At 47.3% G+C, this 18,221-nt stretch overlaps 1 protein-coding gene across 2 annotated transcripts; it reads left to right on the forward strand.

Annotated features, from left to right (window-relative positions):
* The first annotated feature begins 2,946 nt into the window (after positions 1-2,946).
* On the forward strand, positions 2,947-17,957 carry LOC128328709 (cardiotrophin-1-like). 2 transcript variants are annotated; one of them, XM_053258736.1, is made up of 3 exons: positions 2,947-3,181; positions 13,920-14,053; positions 15,923-17,957. In XM_053258736.1, the coding sequence occupies exons 1-3, from the start codon at positions 3,166-3,168 to the stop codon at positions 16,376-16,378; spliced, it is 606 nt and encodes a 201-aa protein (XP_053114711.1). In that variant the 5' UTR covers positions 2,947-3,165; the 3' UTR covers positions 16,379-17,957. The 2 variants fall into 2 exon arrangements, with proteins under 2 accessions (XP_053114711.1, XP_053114710.1); XM_053258735.1 differs by lacking the exon at positions 2,947-3,181 and adding an exon at positions 3,296-3,620.
* Positions 17,958-18,221: the final 264 nt, after the last annotated feature.

Raw genomic sequence — 18,221 nt, forward strand, 5'->3', positions numbered from 1 at the left:
GGGGGGACCCGAGTTCAAATCCCCACTCAGCCATCATACTTGCTGGGTGACTCTGGGCCAGTCACTTCTCTCTCAGCCTAACCTACTTCACAGGGTTGTTGTGAGGAGGAACCCGAGTATGCAGTACACCGCTCTGGGCTCCTTGGAGGAACAGCGGGATAGAAAATGTAAAAATAAATATAAATAAATAAATAAAGTGGGGGCGGGGAGCAGATGGCCTCATCCAACCCCAGCACAGAATCCCTCCAGGAGCTGTTGCTGGTGTCTACCTTTGTGTTTCTTTTTAGACTGTGATCCCTTTGGGGTCATGGAACCTTCTTCTTCTTCTTCTGTATGTAAACCACTTTTGAGAACCTTTTGTTGTTATTGTTGAAAAGCAGTGCATAAATTGTAATAGTAATAAACCTTGGTCTATTGGTTGTCTGCTGGTCGCTGGGATTCTTGCAAAGAATGCTAGACTGAGTGGAACTGGCTTGGACCAGCCAGAAATGTCTTGGATTCTTAAGCAAGAATGCATACACAGGTTCACTCAGTGCCGATTAGTTATGCCTTAGTTGTTTTGAGAACTTGAGCTTTATATATTTTGGCAAAATTCTGGGATTCTCGGTTTGCGGGGAGGCTGTATTTTGTTTTATGTAGACCATACAAGAAGTCAACACATTCTGGATGAAGACAGAATGAACAAAGACAGAAGCCCTATTCACATATGATGTTCAACACTTGTACAACGAATGGAGCCAGGTACAGATCTGTACACATTTACAGTTATTCACATGTTGTGTTGAATGCATGTGTACAGCGGCACACTTTCCATCTGTACTATGCATTTGCTGGGCCTGTACCCACATACACTTTTAAAACAAACACAGGTACAATCATTCACACAAAAACCTGTACAAGTGTAAGACAGCTGTATATTAGTACAACGTAATATCTGAACAGGCCTAAAATGGCTATGTGTCTCTAACTATATCGCTAAAATGCTTAACTATGTGTAGTGTAAAGAATCATATTTGCGATGAAGAACTCTGCATAGCTGGAAAGCTAACATATGCTGACACTACACATACAACATCAACTGCTGCCCCTTTCTATGCTTGTTGCTCCGAAGTAAATCCCACCGAGATCAATGAGATGTGCTTCTTAATAAGTGCGCATAGAACTGCAGCTTAAGAGAGATGCAGGCTGTCTGTCTGTGTGTACATCCATACCTATGTACACCTAATCGCATCATCCCTTCTGCCTCAAAGAAGGAAGGGTTGTGATACAGGCTGGATGCCCCATTTCACAACTGGTGTCATACCTGTGTTATGTCCATGTTGAATGCCCTGAATCGAGTGGTTTCCAAAAAGATGAACATGCAAATCAAATCCAGGAAACTAGCTTTTTAAAAGAAGGGGACACAATTTCTTTCTAATCAGAACTTCCAGCATTATTTTCTTATAAGCTGACTAGGGTTTTTCCCACCCAGTTTGGTTTACTGTAAAGGGTAAGACATGTATTGATTATTTTATTAGTGTTTTACGATGCTTCACTGCTTTTATCGTTTGTGTACTCACACTTGGTGGATACACAGAATTCTTCCTCAAGCAACTGAAATGTTAAACCATAGAAGAACCTAAGACTTGCCTTACTGGATCAGATCAAAATTCTCACCAGTTCAGCATTCCGTCTCCAACAGGGGTCAGCCTAGATGCCCTTGGGAAACTAACAGACAGGACATAGCCATGCCCTGTAGTTTGACCCCAGCAGGGGTACATTGCTTCTAATAATGGAGGATCCTTTTGGCTTATCATAATTAATATTGACTCATCCACCTATTCCTCATGAATTAATCTAATATTTCTTTTTTATACACATCTCAATATAATATTTGCAACAGCTCTGCAAATGGAGCACTGAGGCTGGAAGGAAAGATCTTGCCTGAGGTCACAGTGCAGGGGTCCCTAGTCTTGAGTGCCCTGCCCATATGTTGTTGGACTAGAACTCCCATCACCCCCTGCCACAAGGGGATGATGGGAGTTGTAATCCAATATCATCTGGGCACCCATGATTGGGAACCCCTGACCTAGGGAATTCATGGCAAAGGCAAGATTTGAACCAGTAAGATCTCGATTAGCAGTTCAGTGGCTGTGGCTTAAAGCTGCCGTGGAGTCGGTGGTCGTCCTTGGTAGAATACAGGAGCGGTTTAACATTGCCTCCTCCTTTCAGCATCTTCCTGTATCGCTGCTGCCCGATATAGGAGTTTCTGGGAAACATACCAGCCGGGATTCGAACCCGCAACCTCTAACTTGCTAGTCAAGTCATTTCCCCGCTGCGCCAAGGATCTAAAGACTAATGATCATTCCTCCGTGCTGTCTGGTATGAATGCCAGAAGTTACTTATGCGCTGAGTGAAGAAACACAGTACTTCCTTTTGTGTACGCGGCCGGGTGCACAAATCAAGGGTATCCGAACGCTTGATTCACACAGAATTCACCAGGATTCGACTTTAGGAAAGCATCGCCCTCAATAAACATGCTCAAGCCGGCACTCTTTAAATGCGCTTAGTGACTCCCTGAAAGGCTTCGGCCCTGTTTTCAACAGACCATCGGCTCCTGTAAGGCGTCAGCCTATTCGGTTACACCGCACTCTTCATCGGCAGCCCTGCGTTAGATAAGCATCCCGCCCTCTATTTCTCTTTCTGAAGCAAAAGCGTGAGCAAAACTCGGCGGCTCCTTTAAGTCCCACGGGATGCTTTCTTGCCCGGGGCGAAGGTAGCCATTCCTCTCCCAATTGGGGGCGAAGTAACCCCACCACCGCCAGGGCCCTCTCTGCCTTTTGATCTGCCCCGCTGCTGCCGCCGGTGCCGCTCACTGACCACCCCGCCTGCTCAGGATCGCTGCCAAGTTTCGGGGGAAGAGGTGAGAGGGGGGATTAGATTCCTCTTTCCGGGAATGGAAGCTGGGCGTGGGTGATCTCAGCCGCATGGAATCCACGGGTCGCCTGTGATCCCAGGGCAGGCGGCGGGAGGCGTCAGAGCCCGGCGCGGGGGGGAAGAGGGGAGGAGGAGGAGGAGGAGGAGGGGATCAGCCGCCCTCTATAAATCTCGGCGGAGGCAGGCGGGAAGGTAGGTCCCAGCAACAAGTGGGAGCCACCCGACGCGAGGAGCAAGGGAGCGTGCAGCATGGAGGTGCTTTCAGGTAGGGCGCCGCCAGCCACCCGCTCCGCACGCCCTTGTTGGAGGGACCCTCGAGGACGGCTTGTAGGACCTGGGATGATCACCCCTGCTGGGAGTCTCGCTGAGATGGATTGTGGGATGGATGGAGCCGGGAGGGGGCGGGAGGAGAAGAAACCTAGGCAAAGTTTGCAGAGCCGAGTTGAAGTTGATAGGGCGAGACGGAATGGGGCAAGGAAGACCGGGGTGGCCAACTTCTTGACAAGCCCCTGCTCCTGTGCTCTCAGTCGCGGCTTGATCTGTGTGTCGACGACCTTCCCCTTTGGGCTCCTCCATGCCCGGAAAAGTGTTGCTTGCTGCTTCCCATCCCCCAGATCAAGCTGTTGTTAAAAGTGAAGGAGCAGATCGGGCTGTTCTGGTCAATCTCGGCTGTCCTTTTTTTAAAAGTACAGAATTGGGAAGAGGTGAGTTTGGGGTGGAGGGGGTGAAGTTCTGCAGGGGACCTAGAAAAGCGGGCAGGGTGGGGGGAATGCTAGTGTGTGGGGAAAGTTGGCTAATTCTGCCTTCTGCTGCTCCTTCGCTTCAGGGCTTTTTAAAAAGGAAAAATCATAACTGCAGAATGGTATGTGCGTGTTATTAGCACGTGTGGCAGATGCCGCTACAACACACACACACACACACCTGTGCATGTTCCTTGTCTGTGCACATGTATCTTGCTGCCTGGAGCCAGGTCCCACGACATTTAGAAGCCTGCACAGAGTAGAGGGGAATCTGCAGAACTGGGAATTTGACAGCAGGCTTGCAGAAGAGGGTCCTATTCGCGGGCAAAGACTCTCTGAAGAGCTGCAGGGGAATCTGCGGGAAGCATCTTTGGCAGGGGAAGGAGAGATGGGTCCACTTGAACAGGGTCTGGGTTCTAAAGGAGCCCACTCCACTTTCCCCATTGTCTCCAGTTACGTTTTACAGCATCTAACATGATACAACTTTGGCATGACTCGAATTTCTGAACTGCACAAATGTGTTATTTGGAAGTGCACCCTTATGTGTCTTGTTGCAGACTTAAAAGGGGGGGGGCCACAGGGCTTATGTTGAGTCTGACCCTTGGTGGATCTCGCTCAGTATTGTCTACACTGGCAGGCAGTGGCTCTCCAAGGTTTTAGGCAACCAGGAGTCTTTCCTGGATCTACCTGGAGATGCCTGGTAGATGAAAGCTGAACTTCCAGCGTGCAAAGCAGATGCGCGCTGTGGCCCCATCCCCTTGGTTTGCTTCCACCTGGTTAGCGTTGCCAACTTTGTGTGTGTTTGCCAGGCAGGACTCTCTTTTTTAACAGCTGGGTGATGGGTAACTGTTCAGCCTGTCTTAGTAAAGGCATAGGAGCCCTTCTAAGAGAACAAAGTTGGCATCTGTGCACCTGTCTTTGTCACTTTGGGACAATAGTCTGGGTCAATTCTAGTGTCTGTATTGAGCACCCACGTAGGTAAAAGGGAGTCAGTTTTTATCAGGACGTGGGAGAATCCAGCTAGTTGGCTCTTACTCGAACAAATGCAACATATCAAGGTCAGCGGCACCCTCCCACATGAATGAATCTCGGAATAGTCAGTCACCTATGTCAGCAGAGAGACTGAACTACGAATTCGGAAGTCCATGGAAGTCTCTTCACTCTGTGACCTCAGGCAGGCCGATCCCTTGGCCTTCTGTCTGCACTATGGCTGCAAGGATACTGGACCACCTTGTAGGATTACTGTGAGAGTAACGGCAAGACCATGTATGTGGAGCAAAACTGCTATTGTGATTTTTAGGCGACTTTATTATATACTAGTAAAACGGCTTGCAGATAAGAGATCAACGTCTTATCTCTAAGTTTTCCTTAGCAATGTGAGTTACCATTTCCCATGCTCTCCAATGAAAGAGTGTTTCCGCATTTTCGGAGACATTAATGCTCTGGATTTTTGTGGTAGTGTGGCCAAGGTCTGGAACCTACTGGTGAAAATGGCTTTCGTGGTTTGGTCTGGGAGTTTCATGGCAGGCAGGCCCAAACAGCTTTATATTGGGGGTTCCCAACCTGTGGTATCCCAGATGTTGCTAAACTACAACTCTCGCCCTCCCCATCCACAATAAATTGGAGCTGGGGGTGGTGGGAGGTGTAGTTCAGCAACAACTGGAGTGCCACAGGTTGGGAATTGCTAGTTTATATTACAGAAGTCGTGGTACCTGGAAATAGTGGTGGCTCAAGACCTCTGTGTGCTGCACACACACACACACACACACACACACTTACTTTGCATACCCTTCCCCCCCACTTTCCCTTTTATTTAAAGCTGGGGGCAGGAGGACATCTTGATCCCACGCCCCCCGGGTGCTCCACTGATCTGCTGCCCGAGGCAAATGCCTCGCCGTGCCTCATGGAAGGGTCGCCCTTGCTTGAAAAGTTTTTGGGACAAAAGGAGGTATAAAAAAATGAGAGCAAATATGCATGCAAAAAGTGGTAGCTGTTTCATCGCTTCTGGCTTTGTGCTTGGGATTTGCTGGACCCTACTTCTGCCTTGAAAGTATAGGAAGATCTGCCCTGGCTTATGACTAGTCTCGGTTACGCCGTGACCTTGTCATTAGGAGGACAACAGTTTGCAACTGCTCTTAACTGGCCCACGTTCCTCTGCCTATCACAGCAGCTTGCACTGCAGACAGTTGCAGGTGGTTGTGCTTTTAGCGATGCTTTTTTCCATGCTGTGAAAACCTAGAAAGGGCTGGAACTCGGTGGCAGGGCTCATGCTTGGTGTGCAGAAGGAGGCCCCAGGCTCAATTGCTGGCATCCCAGGTAGGCCCGGGAAAGACCCCGGTCTAAAAGCTTGGCGTGCAACTGCTGGTCAGTGCAGATCATGGGTTCCCAGCCTTGGATGCCCTGACGTTGTTGGGACGACAACTCCCATCATCCCCTGTCACAGTGAACTTGTGGCATGGGGAAGATGGGAGTTGTCGTCCCAGCAACATCAGGGCACCCGAGGTTGGGAACTCCTGGTGCAGGTAGTGTTGAGCCAGATGAATCAATGACCTGACTCCGAATAGGGCAGCTTCCTGGGTTCACTTCTTCAGATCATCCACATGAGAAGATTGTGTTTGCAACCCAAAGTGGGGGTAAGTAGATAGGGAAGAGTTGCGGGGATGTGCGATCTGGAGGCAGCTATGTCGTTTTTTCCTCCTTTTTCTTAGGTCCCCGCTGGTACGTTTCCCAGACTATGGGAAAGACCTCTATCGGGCAGCAGCAATCTAGGAAGATGCTGAAAGGCATCATCTCATACTGTGCAGGAGGAGGCAATGGTCAACCCCTCCTGTATTCTGCCAAAGACAACCACAGGGCTCTGTGGTCGCCAGGAGTTGACACCGACTCCACGGCACACTTTACCTTTACGTTTAGGATGCATGGGAAGAAGGTGCATCATGGTGATGGAGTCTCCTAAAATACCTGGCCTGGGCAACTAGGTTTGGTCCATGAGCTGATATTAATGGCCTGCCGGGTGTTTGACAATCCCCTCCCAGCCCCTCTGTTTCCATCCAACTCAAGCAGGAACAAAAGCCAACTGTGGGCTTGGTGACTTGTAAATTGTGCAGATGTGTTCGTAATGTCCAGCTTGTATTATGGCATGGCTTCTCAAACTTGGGTCCCCAGAGGCTGTTGGACTACAAATCCACAATGGCTGCATGGCAGGGGGTGATGGATGTTGTAGTCCAGCAACATTTTGTAAGCTAACGTTGAGAACCCCTGTGTTATGGGAAATGGCAGAAGCCCCCAAAATGTGCTTGAAGAAGCCTTTGGCTGGCTTGGTGCCATAAGATGGGTCAAGGTGGGGGGCAGACTAGGTGGCTGGGGCTGCACCTTGAGCGGTACTGGAGTTACTGGTACCAGGGGTCTATTGCTAGGAAATGCTATGCATCCATAGGGCCTCTTGCCAGTTCTTAATAGTCTGCTTACCCATAGGGGTTAGTTGTTGTTTGTGACCTTTGGATCCAGGGTCACATGGGAGGAGAGCTGGTCTTGAGGTAGCAAGCATGACTTGTCCCCTTTGCTAAGTGGGGTCTGCCCTGGTTTGCATATGAATGGGAGACTAGAAGTGTGAGCACTCTAAGATATTCCCCTTAGGGGATGGAGCCGCTCTGGGAAGAACATCTAGGTTCCAAGTCCCCTCCCTGGCAGCATCTCCAAGATAAGGCTGAGAGAGACTCCTGCTTGCAACCTTGGAGAAGCTGCTGCCAGTCTGTGTAGACAATACTGAGTAAGATGGATGAATGGTCTGACTGAGTATAAGGCAACTTCCTAAGATAGCCTGAAAAGAGAAAAAGCAGACTTCTTTTAGCTGACAAACCTCTTTTTGCCTGACTTAGAGGTGAGCCTTACCTACCACAGGTAAATGGCTTGCGTGAGTTCCTGCTCTCCTGGTGCTCCAAGTTTTTCTACTCACTCTTTCTTCTAATCCTGGCAGCAGAGAGTTAAGCTCCTTCTACCCATCCCTTTCCCTCCCCACCTTCTGTGGCCACACCAGTTCCATACCTACCTATAAAACTTCGGCATCTTTCTTCTTCTTTCCCCAGGAAGGCACAGAATGCAAAACCATTCATGCACTTGCCTCCCACTCAGCCGAAGCTGGGGTCAGAGTTAATGATTGACTCTGGCTATGCTCAGAAGGAAATGTGCAAAATGCTTTCTCTTCTTGGGAATGGGGCTGCCTGGTGACTGAGCACCTGCTTGGCATTTAGAATGCCAGGTGCAATTCTTGGCATTTCCAGTTCAAGGAGCAGAGCTAGTGAGGTGGAAGAGCCTGCTACGTCAAACCACAGTCTGTCTAGCCCAGGCCTTGCCCGTTTCTAGCCCATTTTCCAGTAGGCTTATGAGATCACCCGGCATTCCGTGTGTGTGTGCCCCCCACCGCCACCATCAACTTTGCAACCCCTGGACCAATATGGACCAAATTGGGTCCAATTGTAGGGACCCCTCAGTGGTGGTGTTTGTGATGTCGTCCACCCCAGTTCAAGATGGTGGCGGCATAAAGAAACATTTATGCTCCTCAAACGTTTGGACGAGTTTGTGAACCGCCTAACCTAAATGTAAAATTAAAATAAATAAATACATATATTTGAAACAAATTTGCTACAGTTGTAGGGACACATAGGGATGCCTCAGTGACATAGTTGATGACGTCATCCACCCTGATTCAAGATGGCGGACACGTGAACATTTGAGGTACAAGTGGGCTAACCTTTGAACCACCTCACCGATTTGAACCAAATTTGGTACAGTTGTAGTGAGTGACATATAGGGACACCTCAATGGTGTAGTTTGTAATGATGCCATCCGCCCCGATCCAAGATGGTGGACACGTGAACGTTCGAGGCACAAGTGGGCTAACTTGTGAAGTGCCTAACCAAATTTAATCTAGTTGTAGGGATAGTGAAAGGAAAGTAGGCAGATTAGTTCTTACTAGAACAACTTGAGTTTTTAATCTAGGAGCTAGCCCCAGAATTTGGGAGCCACAGCCACACAATGGGCATGATAAAATTGTTAAACTTACTGACAGCCATTGTGGAGAGTAGAGGGAGGGTAAATGAGCTTTTCCTTGTCCTCTTTACAAGCAACGTACTTAGAACAGAAACACCTGGGATACCTAAAGATTGTATTAAATAGCTCTGTGTCCAAATATCCTAGTCCAGGTGCTAAATGTCTAGGTGCCCTTACTCCCTGGTGCCTGGGATTTGTCAATCCCTGATCTAGTCCATGCTTCTAGGAAGCCTATTTAGCAGGATATGAAGGCCTTCCTCTGTTATCTGGCCCTAGACTGCTCTTGGAGATGGAGGCTCAGTCATTTGCACACTCCCACATATGAAGATCCATTGTGGCATAGTATTGGCCTCGGATTAGGGGGACCCAGGTTCAAATGCCTGTGAAGCTTAGTGGGGGACCATGGGCCATTCATTCTTTCTCCACCTCGTCTTCCTCACAGGCTTGAACAGGCAGGGAGAAAGAACCACGTACACCACCCTGAATTCCTTGGAGGAAGGGCGGGATACAAGTGTCATAATAAATAACTTGATAGACGTATCCTCTCTGAATTTATCCAGTTTCCTCCCTTGCCTTCTTAAAAGGCATCAAAGCTTTGGGTCATTATGACCTGTTGGGGCAGCTATTTCCACATGTCTGGCACTTCTGTCTGTCTTTTCCACAATGTAAACTTCTAAGCCAAGTTAAAGAGTGTCCATAACAACAAGAAAACAAATACAGGGATTATGGACCCAAACAAAAACGATATGCAAAATAAACACACTCATCTTCTTCACCTTCTCAAAATATCATTCGCTCCAGTGAGACATCTTTGTTCATCAGCCTACTAATGAACAATATGAGCTGGTTTAGGTAGTAAGTTCTATCCACTCTGATTTTTCTTTCCCTTCTCAAAATCTACCAGGGTGAGTTAGATACCCTGTATCAGGGGTTGCCAGTCTTGAGTCCCCAGATGCTGTTGGACTACAGCTCCCATCATACCCTGCTAGAGTGGCTGGGGATTAGGGGTATTGTAGTCCAACACTTTGGAGACCCATGGCTGGGAACTCCTGCCCCGTATAGTGTATCCCAGAATCCTTTCAACCAGTCCTGAAAAGGGAATCCGCCAACTTCTTTCTGATTCTTTTCTCTTTCAACCCTAGTTTTGTTAGTTTGACATTCTTATCCAATCTTACCACTAAACATATACAAGGCAGTAAATATAAACACACATTTTAAAAAAAACAATATAACAAAAATTATCCAATTACCCTAAAATGTAGGGTAAACTGAAATGACATAACCTCATTAGTTCATTCAGCGGAAGTCAAAGGCCTAAAATAATACCTTTAAAAATGCTTATTTATTAAGATAGACCTTGCTGCTTACCATGGTGATTTATTATTACTTTATTTTATTTACACAATAAAAATATGTTAGTTGTGTGAAGAAATGCTTCCCTTCTTGTCTGGCCTGAATCTTCTGCCAGTAAATTTCACGGTCAGCTCCTGAGTTCTGCATCATGGGTTCCCAACCTGTGCTTTTCCAGATGTGGCTGAACTACAACTCCCATCATCCCCAGCTACAATTCCCAAAGTTTTGGATCCCCTGTTCTACATCACATCAGAGAGAGAGAGAATACTCTCTCAGCTCTTTATAAGATTATCATGTCACCCACTCATTGTCTGTTTGTCTTCCCCATTGTTTCTCAAATTTGGTCCCCAGATTGGTGGATCCCAACTCCCATGACCCTCTGCCACAATGCCCTTTTGCCGTTGTTGCAGGGAATGATGGGAGTTGTAGTCCAGCAACCTCTGGGGGCCTGAGGCATAAATTTGAGGATGCGTTTTGTAAGCCAAATATTCCCAGACACTTTTGCCATTCCTTCTGGTGGGCCACTGTGTGAAACAGGATGCTGGACTAGATGGGCCTTGGGCCCGATCCAGCAGGGCTGATCTTGTGTTCTTATGTTCTTGCTGGGGAGGTATTGTTCCAGCCCTGTAGTCCACAAAGGGCTGTGTGCGATTAAATGTACCCAGCCTCTGAGGTGCCACAAGACCTTTTGGTTGTATTCGATGCACTAGTCTCCCAACAGCTATCCTCTGATGATCACCTTAGTTGCCCTTTCCCAGTTTGGAGACCTTCCACCAGAGACCTTAGAAAGCTGCTGCCAGTTAGTATAAATATAGTACCAGCCTGGATGAGACCGTATCGCATGGAGAAATTGTGAATGAGTGCAGCATCCGCCTTGTTTAAATCCTCGGTATCTCTGCAGACATTGGGATGAGTCCCCAAGCCATTTGTGACACCACACGGATTCAAAGGTGCTTGAGCATATTGCAGGGCCCCCAGGCAGTCCCTCCCCCAGAACTCCTGGGTTCTCAGTTCCTCTTGAGAACCAGTGTGGTGGTTAAAGCCTTGGATTAGGGGTGGGGAGATCAAGTTTAAATCGGACTCGGTCATGAAGCTCACTGAGTGACCTTGGGCCCGCTTGTGCTCTCTCAGCCTACCCAACCTCACAAGATTTTTGTACAGATAAAAAGTCCCCTTTAATTGGTCCAGCGGGGAAATGCTTGACTAACAGGCAGAAGGTTGCCGGTTCGAATCCCCGCTGGTATTATCTCGGGCAGCAGCGATATAGGAAGATGCTGAAAGGCATTATCTCATACTGTGCAGGAGGAGGCAACAGTAAACCCCTCCTGTATTCTGCCAAAGTAAACCACAGGGCTCTGTGGGTGCCAGGAGTCGAAATCAGCTTAATGGCACACTTTACCCTTAAAAGGTGGGGGGATGAACCCTGTATCCTGCTCTAAAGTCCTCAGAGGAAGGTTAGGGTTCCTGGCACTAAATTTGACTCTCCAAAATGTCTTGCTACTTGTGGGGGTGTGGGGTGTGGAAATGAGGTGGGGATGACATTTACTGTTGGGTTGTGGGAGATCATGTTTAATAAGCAGAAGAGGGTGCGGAGAAGAAAATACTTGGAAGGATAAGGAGGTTAAGGTTGGAGAAACCGATGTCCAAGATATCGCGGTGCATGCAGATGGTCTGGATGGGAGGGAGTGAAGGCAACCTGTTTGCTTTCTGTGGTATGTGTGTATAAATTGATATAAGGGGGTTAGCTGTGAGTAGCACCCTTGATGCTCAGGCTTTCTGACGGTGGGGTGAGGGGAGGGGGAGAGAAGCTCTGAGATGGGGGTCTCTGGCCCAGATGGTTCCAATTTTAGGATAAGAGGGTAACTGTAGTGGGGGGAGAGGTTTGCGGGTACTCGAATCACTTCACATATCTTGACTTGAAAACCCCCAACAACTGTCTTGCAAAGTAGGTTAGTTTTTTAAAAAAGTTATGTGCTTCAGTGCAGATTCTCAAGAACAAAATACATGCATGTTACATTAGTTTTAAAGAACATAGGTGTGCCTAAACTGCAGCCTTTTCCCATCCAAAGTCTCACAAGCCGTGATGGGAATGGGGTGGTCACCCACAAGGGGAATTGTGCAATACAAAGTATATGTGTTTTTTTGCCTTTCACACTGGATGCAATCCTCATTTATTTTATAGTGGGATGTGAGTTTAAAATATTGGTCTTTGGGGGCATGGAGGACATTTGCATTTTGGGACATTTGCATTTTGCATTAAAAACATTTGCATTTTGGGAGGGCTGAATTATTTGACGGTTGATCAGCAGAACTCCAGGGAGCCTCAAAGTGCTGACCTCCCCCAAGACAATTGAGTTATTTGGCTGGGTAAATGGCTCCATTTGCAGAGTAACTGGGGAGCTCGATCCTGAGAACTACTGCAGGAATATCCCAGGACCAGTAGGCCGCTATGCTCCCCTCTATGTGCTGGAGAAGTAATAATACTTTACATTTGTATAGTGCTTTTTTGAGTGGGTGGTTCCTGGCAGAGGTCAGACTCGAACTCGGGGAGGCCTGGCCTGCAGCTCAGTCTCATAGGCACTACACCATACTGGCTCTGCGGCTTGCCGGAGGGGAGGGGAGGGCTGCCCAGAGGCTGGGGCAATCTGCCCTTGGCACCCATGAAGGAAGGGGCCCCTCCCTTGGCTCATTCATTGCCATAGGAATGAGCAGGGAAAGCCAATTTGTTCCCAGGGAAACTGGGTAAGGAGGAGCTACCTATGAGAATTCTTACATGTGGTGTGGACCAGGGATGATCAACATTGGGTCCCAGATGTTATTGGACTTCAGCTCCCATAATCCCCAACCAAAGGCCACTGGGACTGGGGATTATGGGAGTTGAAGTCCAATAACAGCTGGGCACCCAACGTTGAGGATCCCTGGTGTGGACCATCCATGCAAGAATTCTCACATATGGTCACCTGACTTTGTACATGCATGCAGGAGTCCTCTTGTGATAAGGCCCCAACACCACATCTCCCCCGGGCCCCATAAATCCTCTGGGTGGACCTGGGGAAAGGGCTGTTCTCTGAGAGACTCAAAGCCCCCATGGGTGCACAGGGCAAGTGGGATGCATCTGCTAGATCTTCCCTGTTCCTCCTGCCTCGGCGAATGGGTCATGCATCCGCCATTTCTCTCCCGCACAGACCAGCCCTGTTCAGGTATTATGGTGTGTGTGAACGTACAGGTGTCCTGTACATGTGTTTGTACGAATGATTGCAGATGTGTTCATTTTAAAAGTGAACCTGGAACAGGCCCTCCCAAATGCAGGATACTGATAAGAAGCATACTACTGTACCCATGTTGAACATAATGTGTGAATTGGGTTACAGACACACAGACACCCAATCCTCCTTGCCTATGAAAGGTTATAGAGAGGCTTAAACCTTATTCAGACATTACATTGTATGTAGTGTGGATGGCTGTACATGCATTCACTTTAAAAGGGAACTTAAGCACAGGACCCGTCAAATCCAGGGTATAGAAAGGCAGTGTACTACAGTATGTGAGTTGAACTTGACATGTAAATAACTGTATGCCCATGCAGTTCTGTACAAGCACGCACTGTACACAAAGTGTACCTAGATCCAAGGCTAGGTTTTACCCCAAGTTCACTGATGTTTTAAATTCGGAGTCCTCTTCTTTTCGGGTAAATACAGGTTTATAACCTTTTAAAAAAATGGGGCTGTCTTAAATTCAAATTGGTTTTCTATTCGGGTAAATATGCTATGTGTGTTGAATATAACGTGTGCACAGGGCTTTAGTGTGGGCTATTGGCATCTGTGGATGTTGTCTTAACTTTTAGCTCATTTCTGTTTGCAGTGGACTTCTCGAAATGCCGCTCCTCCTCTTCCTCCTCCTCTCGCTCCCAGCAAGATTTAGCAGCCAAGATTGACCAAACTCACAAACTGACGATCCACATACAAAATAGCTCAGAAAGCCTGCTAAGAGAATACGTGAGTCTTGAGACTGTGCAAGATAAATTAATGGGGTGGGGTGGCAATATGCTCTTAAGGTCAGAGGAGGGTGGGACGTGTTCAGCCAAACAGTACATCTTCAGGATTTCAGCCGTGTGGGACTAGTTATGAAATGCTGCAAAAACTTAGATTCCTACAAACCCAGGTCTGGGTTTTTGTTTGTTTGTTTTTTGAAGGAAGAATGGAGGCAAGGTGGGTAGGGTCTCCCTTGCTGGAGGTTTTCAAACAGAGACTAGAAAGGCATGTGGCACGGCCGCTGAAGCAGTTTCTGGAACTGAGCAGGAGGTTGGACAAGAAGAGCTCCATAGAGCCTTCTATACAGTGTTCCTTCTAACAAGGATTCCCCGAAGTTGCTGACTACAACTCCCAGAATCCCCAAGCAAAAGCCATTACAGCTGGGGATTCTGGGAGTTGTAGTCAACAACATCTGGGAATCTCTGTTAGAGGGAACACTGCTTCCAACGCTAAAGTTCTATGTTTCTACAATTCTCACCTCCAGCTGGGTTTTTTAATGGGGAGAAAGTGTAAAGCGGATGCAGGAGGATAGATTGTGGTTACTCTGCATATGCTCAGAGGCACTGCAAAACAAATTTAGAAGCAAGGGCCTCCTTTCAATCTTTCTCCTCTCTCCCTGCCTCCTTGGGTTGCAATCTGTTGCATTATTATGACTGGCCTAATTGATGACAACCACCTTGCAAGACGGATGTGAAGAGAAAATTGAGGGCCTTCGTGCATGCTGATGGTTGTGAAGGACAATGCATAGCTTTAACTCACTGGGTGACCTTTTGGGTCACTGTGTCTCAGCCTGGGCTACCCTGTAGGGCTGTTGGAAGGATAACATAGAAGAGGAAGCTTGTACTCTATGCTGGGTGCTTTATTATTATTATTATTATTATTATTATTATTATTATTATTATTATTTACATTTTATATCCTGCTCTTCCTCCAAGGAGCCCAGAGCTGTGTACTACATACTTGAGTTTCTCCTCACAACAACCCTGTGAAGTAGGTTAGGCTGAGAGAGAAGTGACTGGCCCAGAGTCACCCAGCAAGTCTCATGGCTCAATGGGGAATTGAACTCGGGTCTCCCCAGTCTTAGTCCAGCACTCTAACCACTATACCACGCTGGCTTTAGAAGAAGAGTGGGGTGAAAATAGAACAATTTTTTAAAAGATGACATCTAATTAGGGTTGCTAAGTCTAACTGAGTCTTGGAAAAATTATGTGGGGAATATATATATCCAATATTATTCACAATATCAAGCCAATGAAATCTTCAGGATAGCTTTCAATAGTCACCTGAGCCCTATTCACACATTATGTTCAACACTTCTGCAATGAGTGCACCATGTATGCAGGTACGGTTATTCACAAGTTACGTTGAACACAGGTACAGCAGTGCACTTCCTATCTGTACCCCACATTTGAGGAGCCTGCACCCAGTTTCACTTTTAACATGATCTGTACACTCAGACAACAGAATGTCTGGATAGGGCTCTGATCTTGTGGTGGCAAGCATGAATTGTCCCCTTTGCTAAGCAGGGTCCACCCTGGTTTACATATGCATGGGAGACTACAGGTGAGCCCTGCAAGACATTACCTTTAGGGGATGGGGCTGCTCTGGGGAGAGCACCTGCATGCTTGCATGCAGAAGTTCCCTCCCTGGCAGCATCTCCAAGATGGAGCTGAGAGAGACTCCTGCCTGCAACCTTGGACAAGCCGCTGCCGGTCTGTGTAGACAATACTGAGCTAGATAGACCAAGGGTCTGACTCGGTAGAAGGCAGCTTCCTGTGTTCCTATTGGTGCTAAATTGGTTTCTGTATGTGTCTGTGTGTGTTTGTCTCCTAGGTGGCTCTGCAGGGGCATCCCTTTGAGGATCCCAGTTTCAACTATCCCATCACAGGTTTTCCAGGGCTGCCGCAACCTTTTCCAGGGTCTCCCAACACTTGGTTGAAACCTGGCGATCCTGGGCGGTTGCAGGAAGATGCCATGGTCTTCTCCAACCTGCCAGTGTTCCTGGCCACTGTGAAACGGCAACAGGCTGAACTGAACCCTTCTGCCAAAGAGCTGCAACACCACCTCGAGAATGCAAGCCTTCAATGCCTTGGGCTGGCGAGCAACCTGAAATCGGTCATGGCTTCCCTGGGCATTGTGCCTGGCCCAGCTGTGCCCCCAGAGCCCCCAGAGGAGGACAATGGCTTCTACGTGAAACTGGTTGGCTGCCAGATTTGCAGCCTCTTCAAAATCTGGGCCAGCCGGAGTCGTGAGGACCTGGCCCACCTGGCTAAAAAATACCCTTTCTGAACTTGCCTGCTCACGGTTGCACTTAACTACCTGCCTATAGCTAACGGAGAGGGGGAGTGTTGTATAGTGTGTATCTAGGCACCAGGCCGACCATTCCTTTTGTGAATTGTTGGGAGGGATGGGAAATGGACCATTTTTGCATCCAGCCCATTAGTGGGTGAAGGTATAAATTGCCTGTCCCTTTGGGAAGAGAGGTTTTCATACTGTGTCTTCCAGCCTGGTGCAACATTGAATTAATCATCTTGTCTTAATCCTGGACTCCTAGCTTGGATGCAAACGCCCTGAGGGGGAAATGCTCGCAGGGGTGAGGGTCTCTCAAAATGTCTCCAGAGCTTCTAGCTCCTCCTAGAAGTTCTGCTGCTTAAGGCTGTGGAGTGGCCATTTTGGGAAAGATGTCTGACCACCACATGGCAGCCATTTTAGGAGAAAGACTTGACCACTGAATATGGAAATGAAAGAGCCGTGGCATCTTTGAGAACAAGCCAGTGTAGGGAGTTCAACTGGTGTGACTTTCCCTTTGCTTCAGGATACCCTTCCCATTTTAGTACCAATGTGGAGAATTGAAGCAGGGTGCCAAGGTGTCAAGGTGGTGCCAGCTGGTTGAAAAACTGTTCAAACAAGTTTGGCATCTTGAAGCAAAGGGAATCTTGTTCTGATTCTGACCCTGGATTGCCAGTTGGCGCTGGGAGCTAAGAGCACCATTTACCAGCTTCAGCCCTACCTAGAGAAAGCAGATCTGGCCTTGGTGACACATGCACTGCTTACCTCCCGGCTTGACTACTGCAATGCTTTCTACTTGGGGCTGCCTTTGAAGACTGTTCAGAAACTACAATTGATACGACACTGAGCTGTCAGAATGCTGATTGGTACATGTTTCTTGGAGCATGAAACTCCTGTCCCCTAACAACATTAATTACTTATTTGCTTCCAGATGCAATTTAAAGCACATTTTAAAGATTAATTTAAAGATGTAAAGCCTTTAAAAGTTAACAGCCTGGGACCAGCTTACCTCAAAGGCTGCCTTCACCAATATGAATCTGCCTGGTTTTTGGATCAGTGTCAGAGGCCCTGCTATCTGGCCCATCTTTGTTGGGAATACTGTACTGTTGACTGATACTAAGGACTGGGTCTCTTTGGTGATGGTGCCACAATTGTGGAATAGTCTCCCAGTCTCTCTTGCTCTCTCCTTATGTTTATATGGGCTTCAGAGACTTTTATTCAGGCAGGCATTCAATGATTGATCTGTTTTGCTCTAACTTCTTTTATTTTGTCGTATGACTGTTTGTCTTATTGTTTTATGTATATTTTTTAGTATTTATATTATTATATGCTGCTCTGAGTACACCTCGATGTAAGAAAGCGGAATGAAAGTGAAATCCTATTTTATGCTTTTGATTTTTTTTCTATAGCTGCGAGATAATTGTATGAATCTTGTTAATACTAAGATTTTAATTATAATAAAAATATTTTTTGTAGGACACGCAGCTGTTGTGAATTCCTCTGCCACAGTGGCAATGGATGCTTAGAAAACAAAATATTGTAAAATCATTTTTCAAATCCAATAAAACATAATTGATTAGTTCTTTTCTTTTCTCTTACTACATGGGAGATTGGAGGGGAGAGGAGGACTGAAGGGGGAATTAATTTCCAGTGAAATTAATGGAAGTTTGGAATTAGGGGAGAAACTCATTGCAACTTTTGTGTCTTTCCTCAGCAACACCACTGTAAAAATGAAAGCAAGTGAATGGGCCAATACACCCCCACTTGCTGCAAAGACCCACAACTACTACGACTCTCTCTCTCTTCCCACCCTCACAGCACCCCAACCTACAGCATGCTAGCG

This window comes from Hemicordylus capensis, chromosome 6, assembly GCF_027244095.1.
Source record: "Hemicordylus capensis ecotype Gifberg chromosome 6, rHemCap1.1.pri, whole genome shotgun sequence".
Lineage (NCBI taxonomy): Eukaryota > Metazoa > Chordata > Lepidosauria > Squamata > Cordylidae > Hemicordylus > Hemicordylus capensis.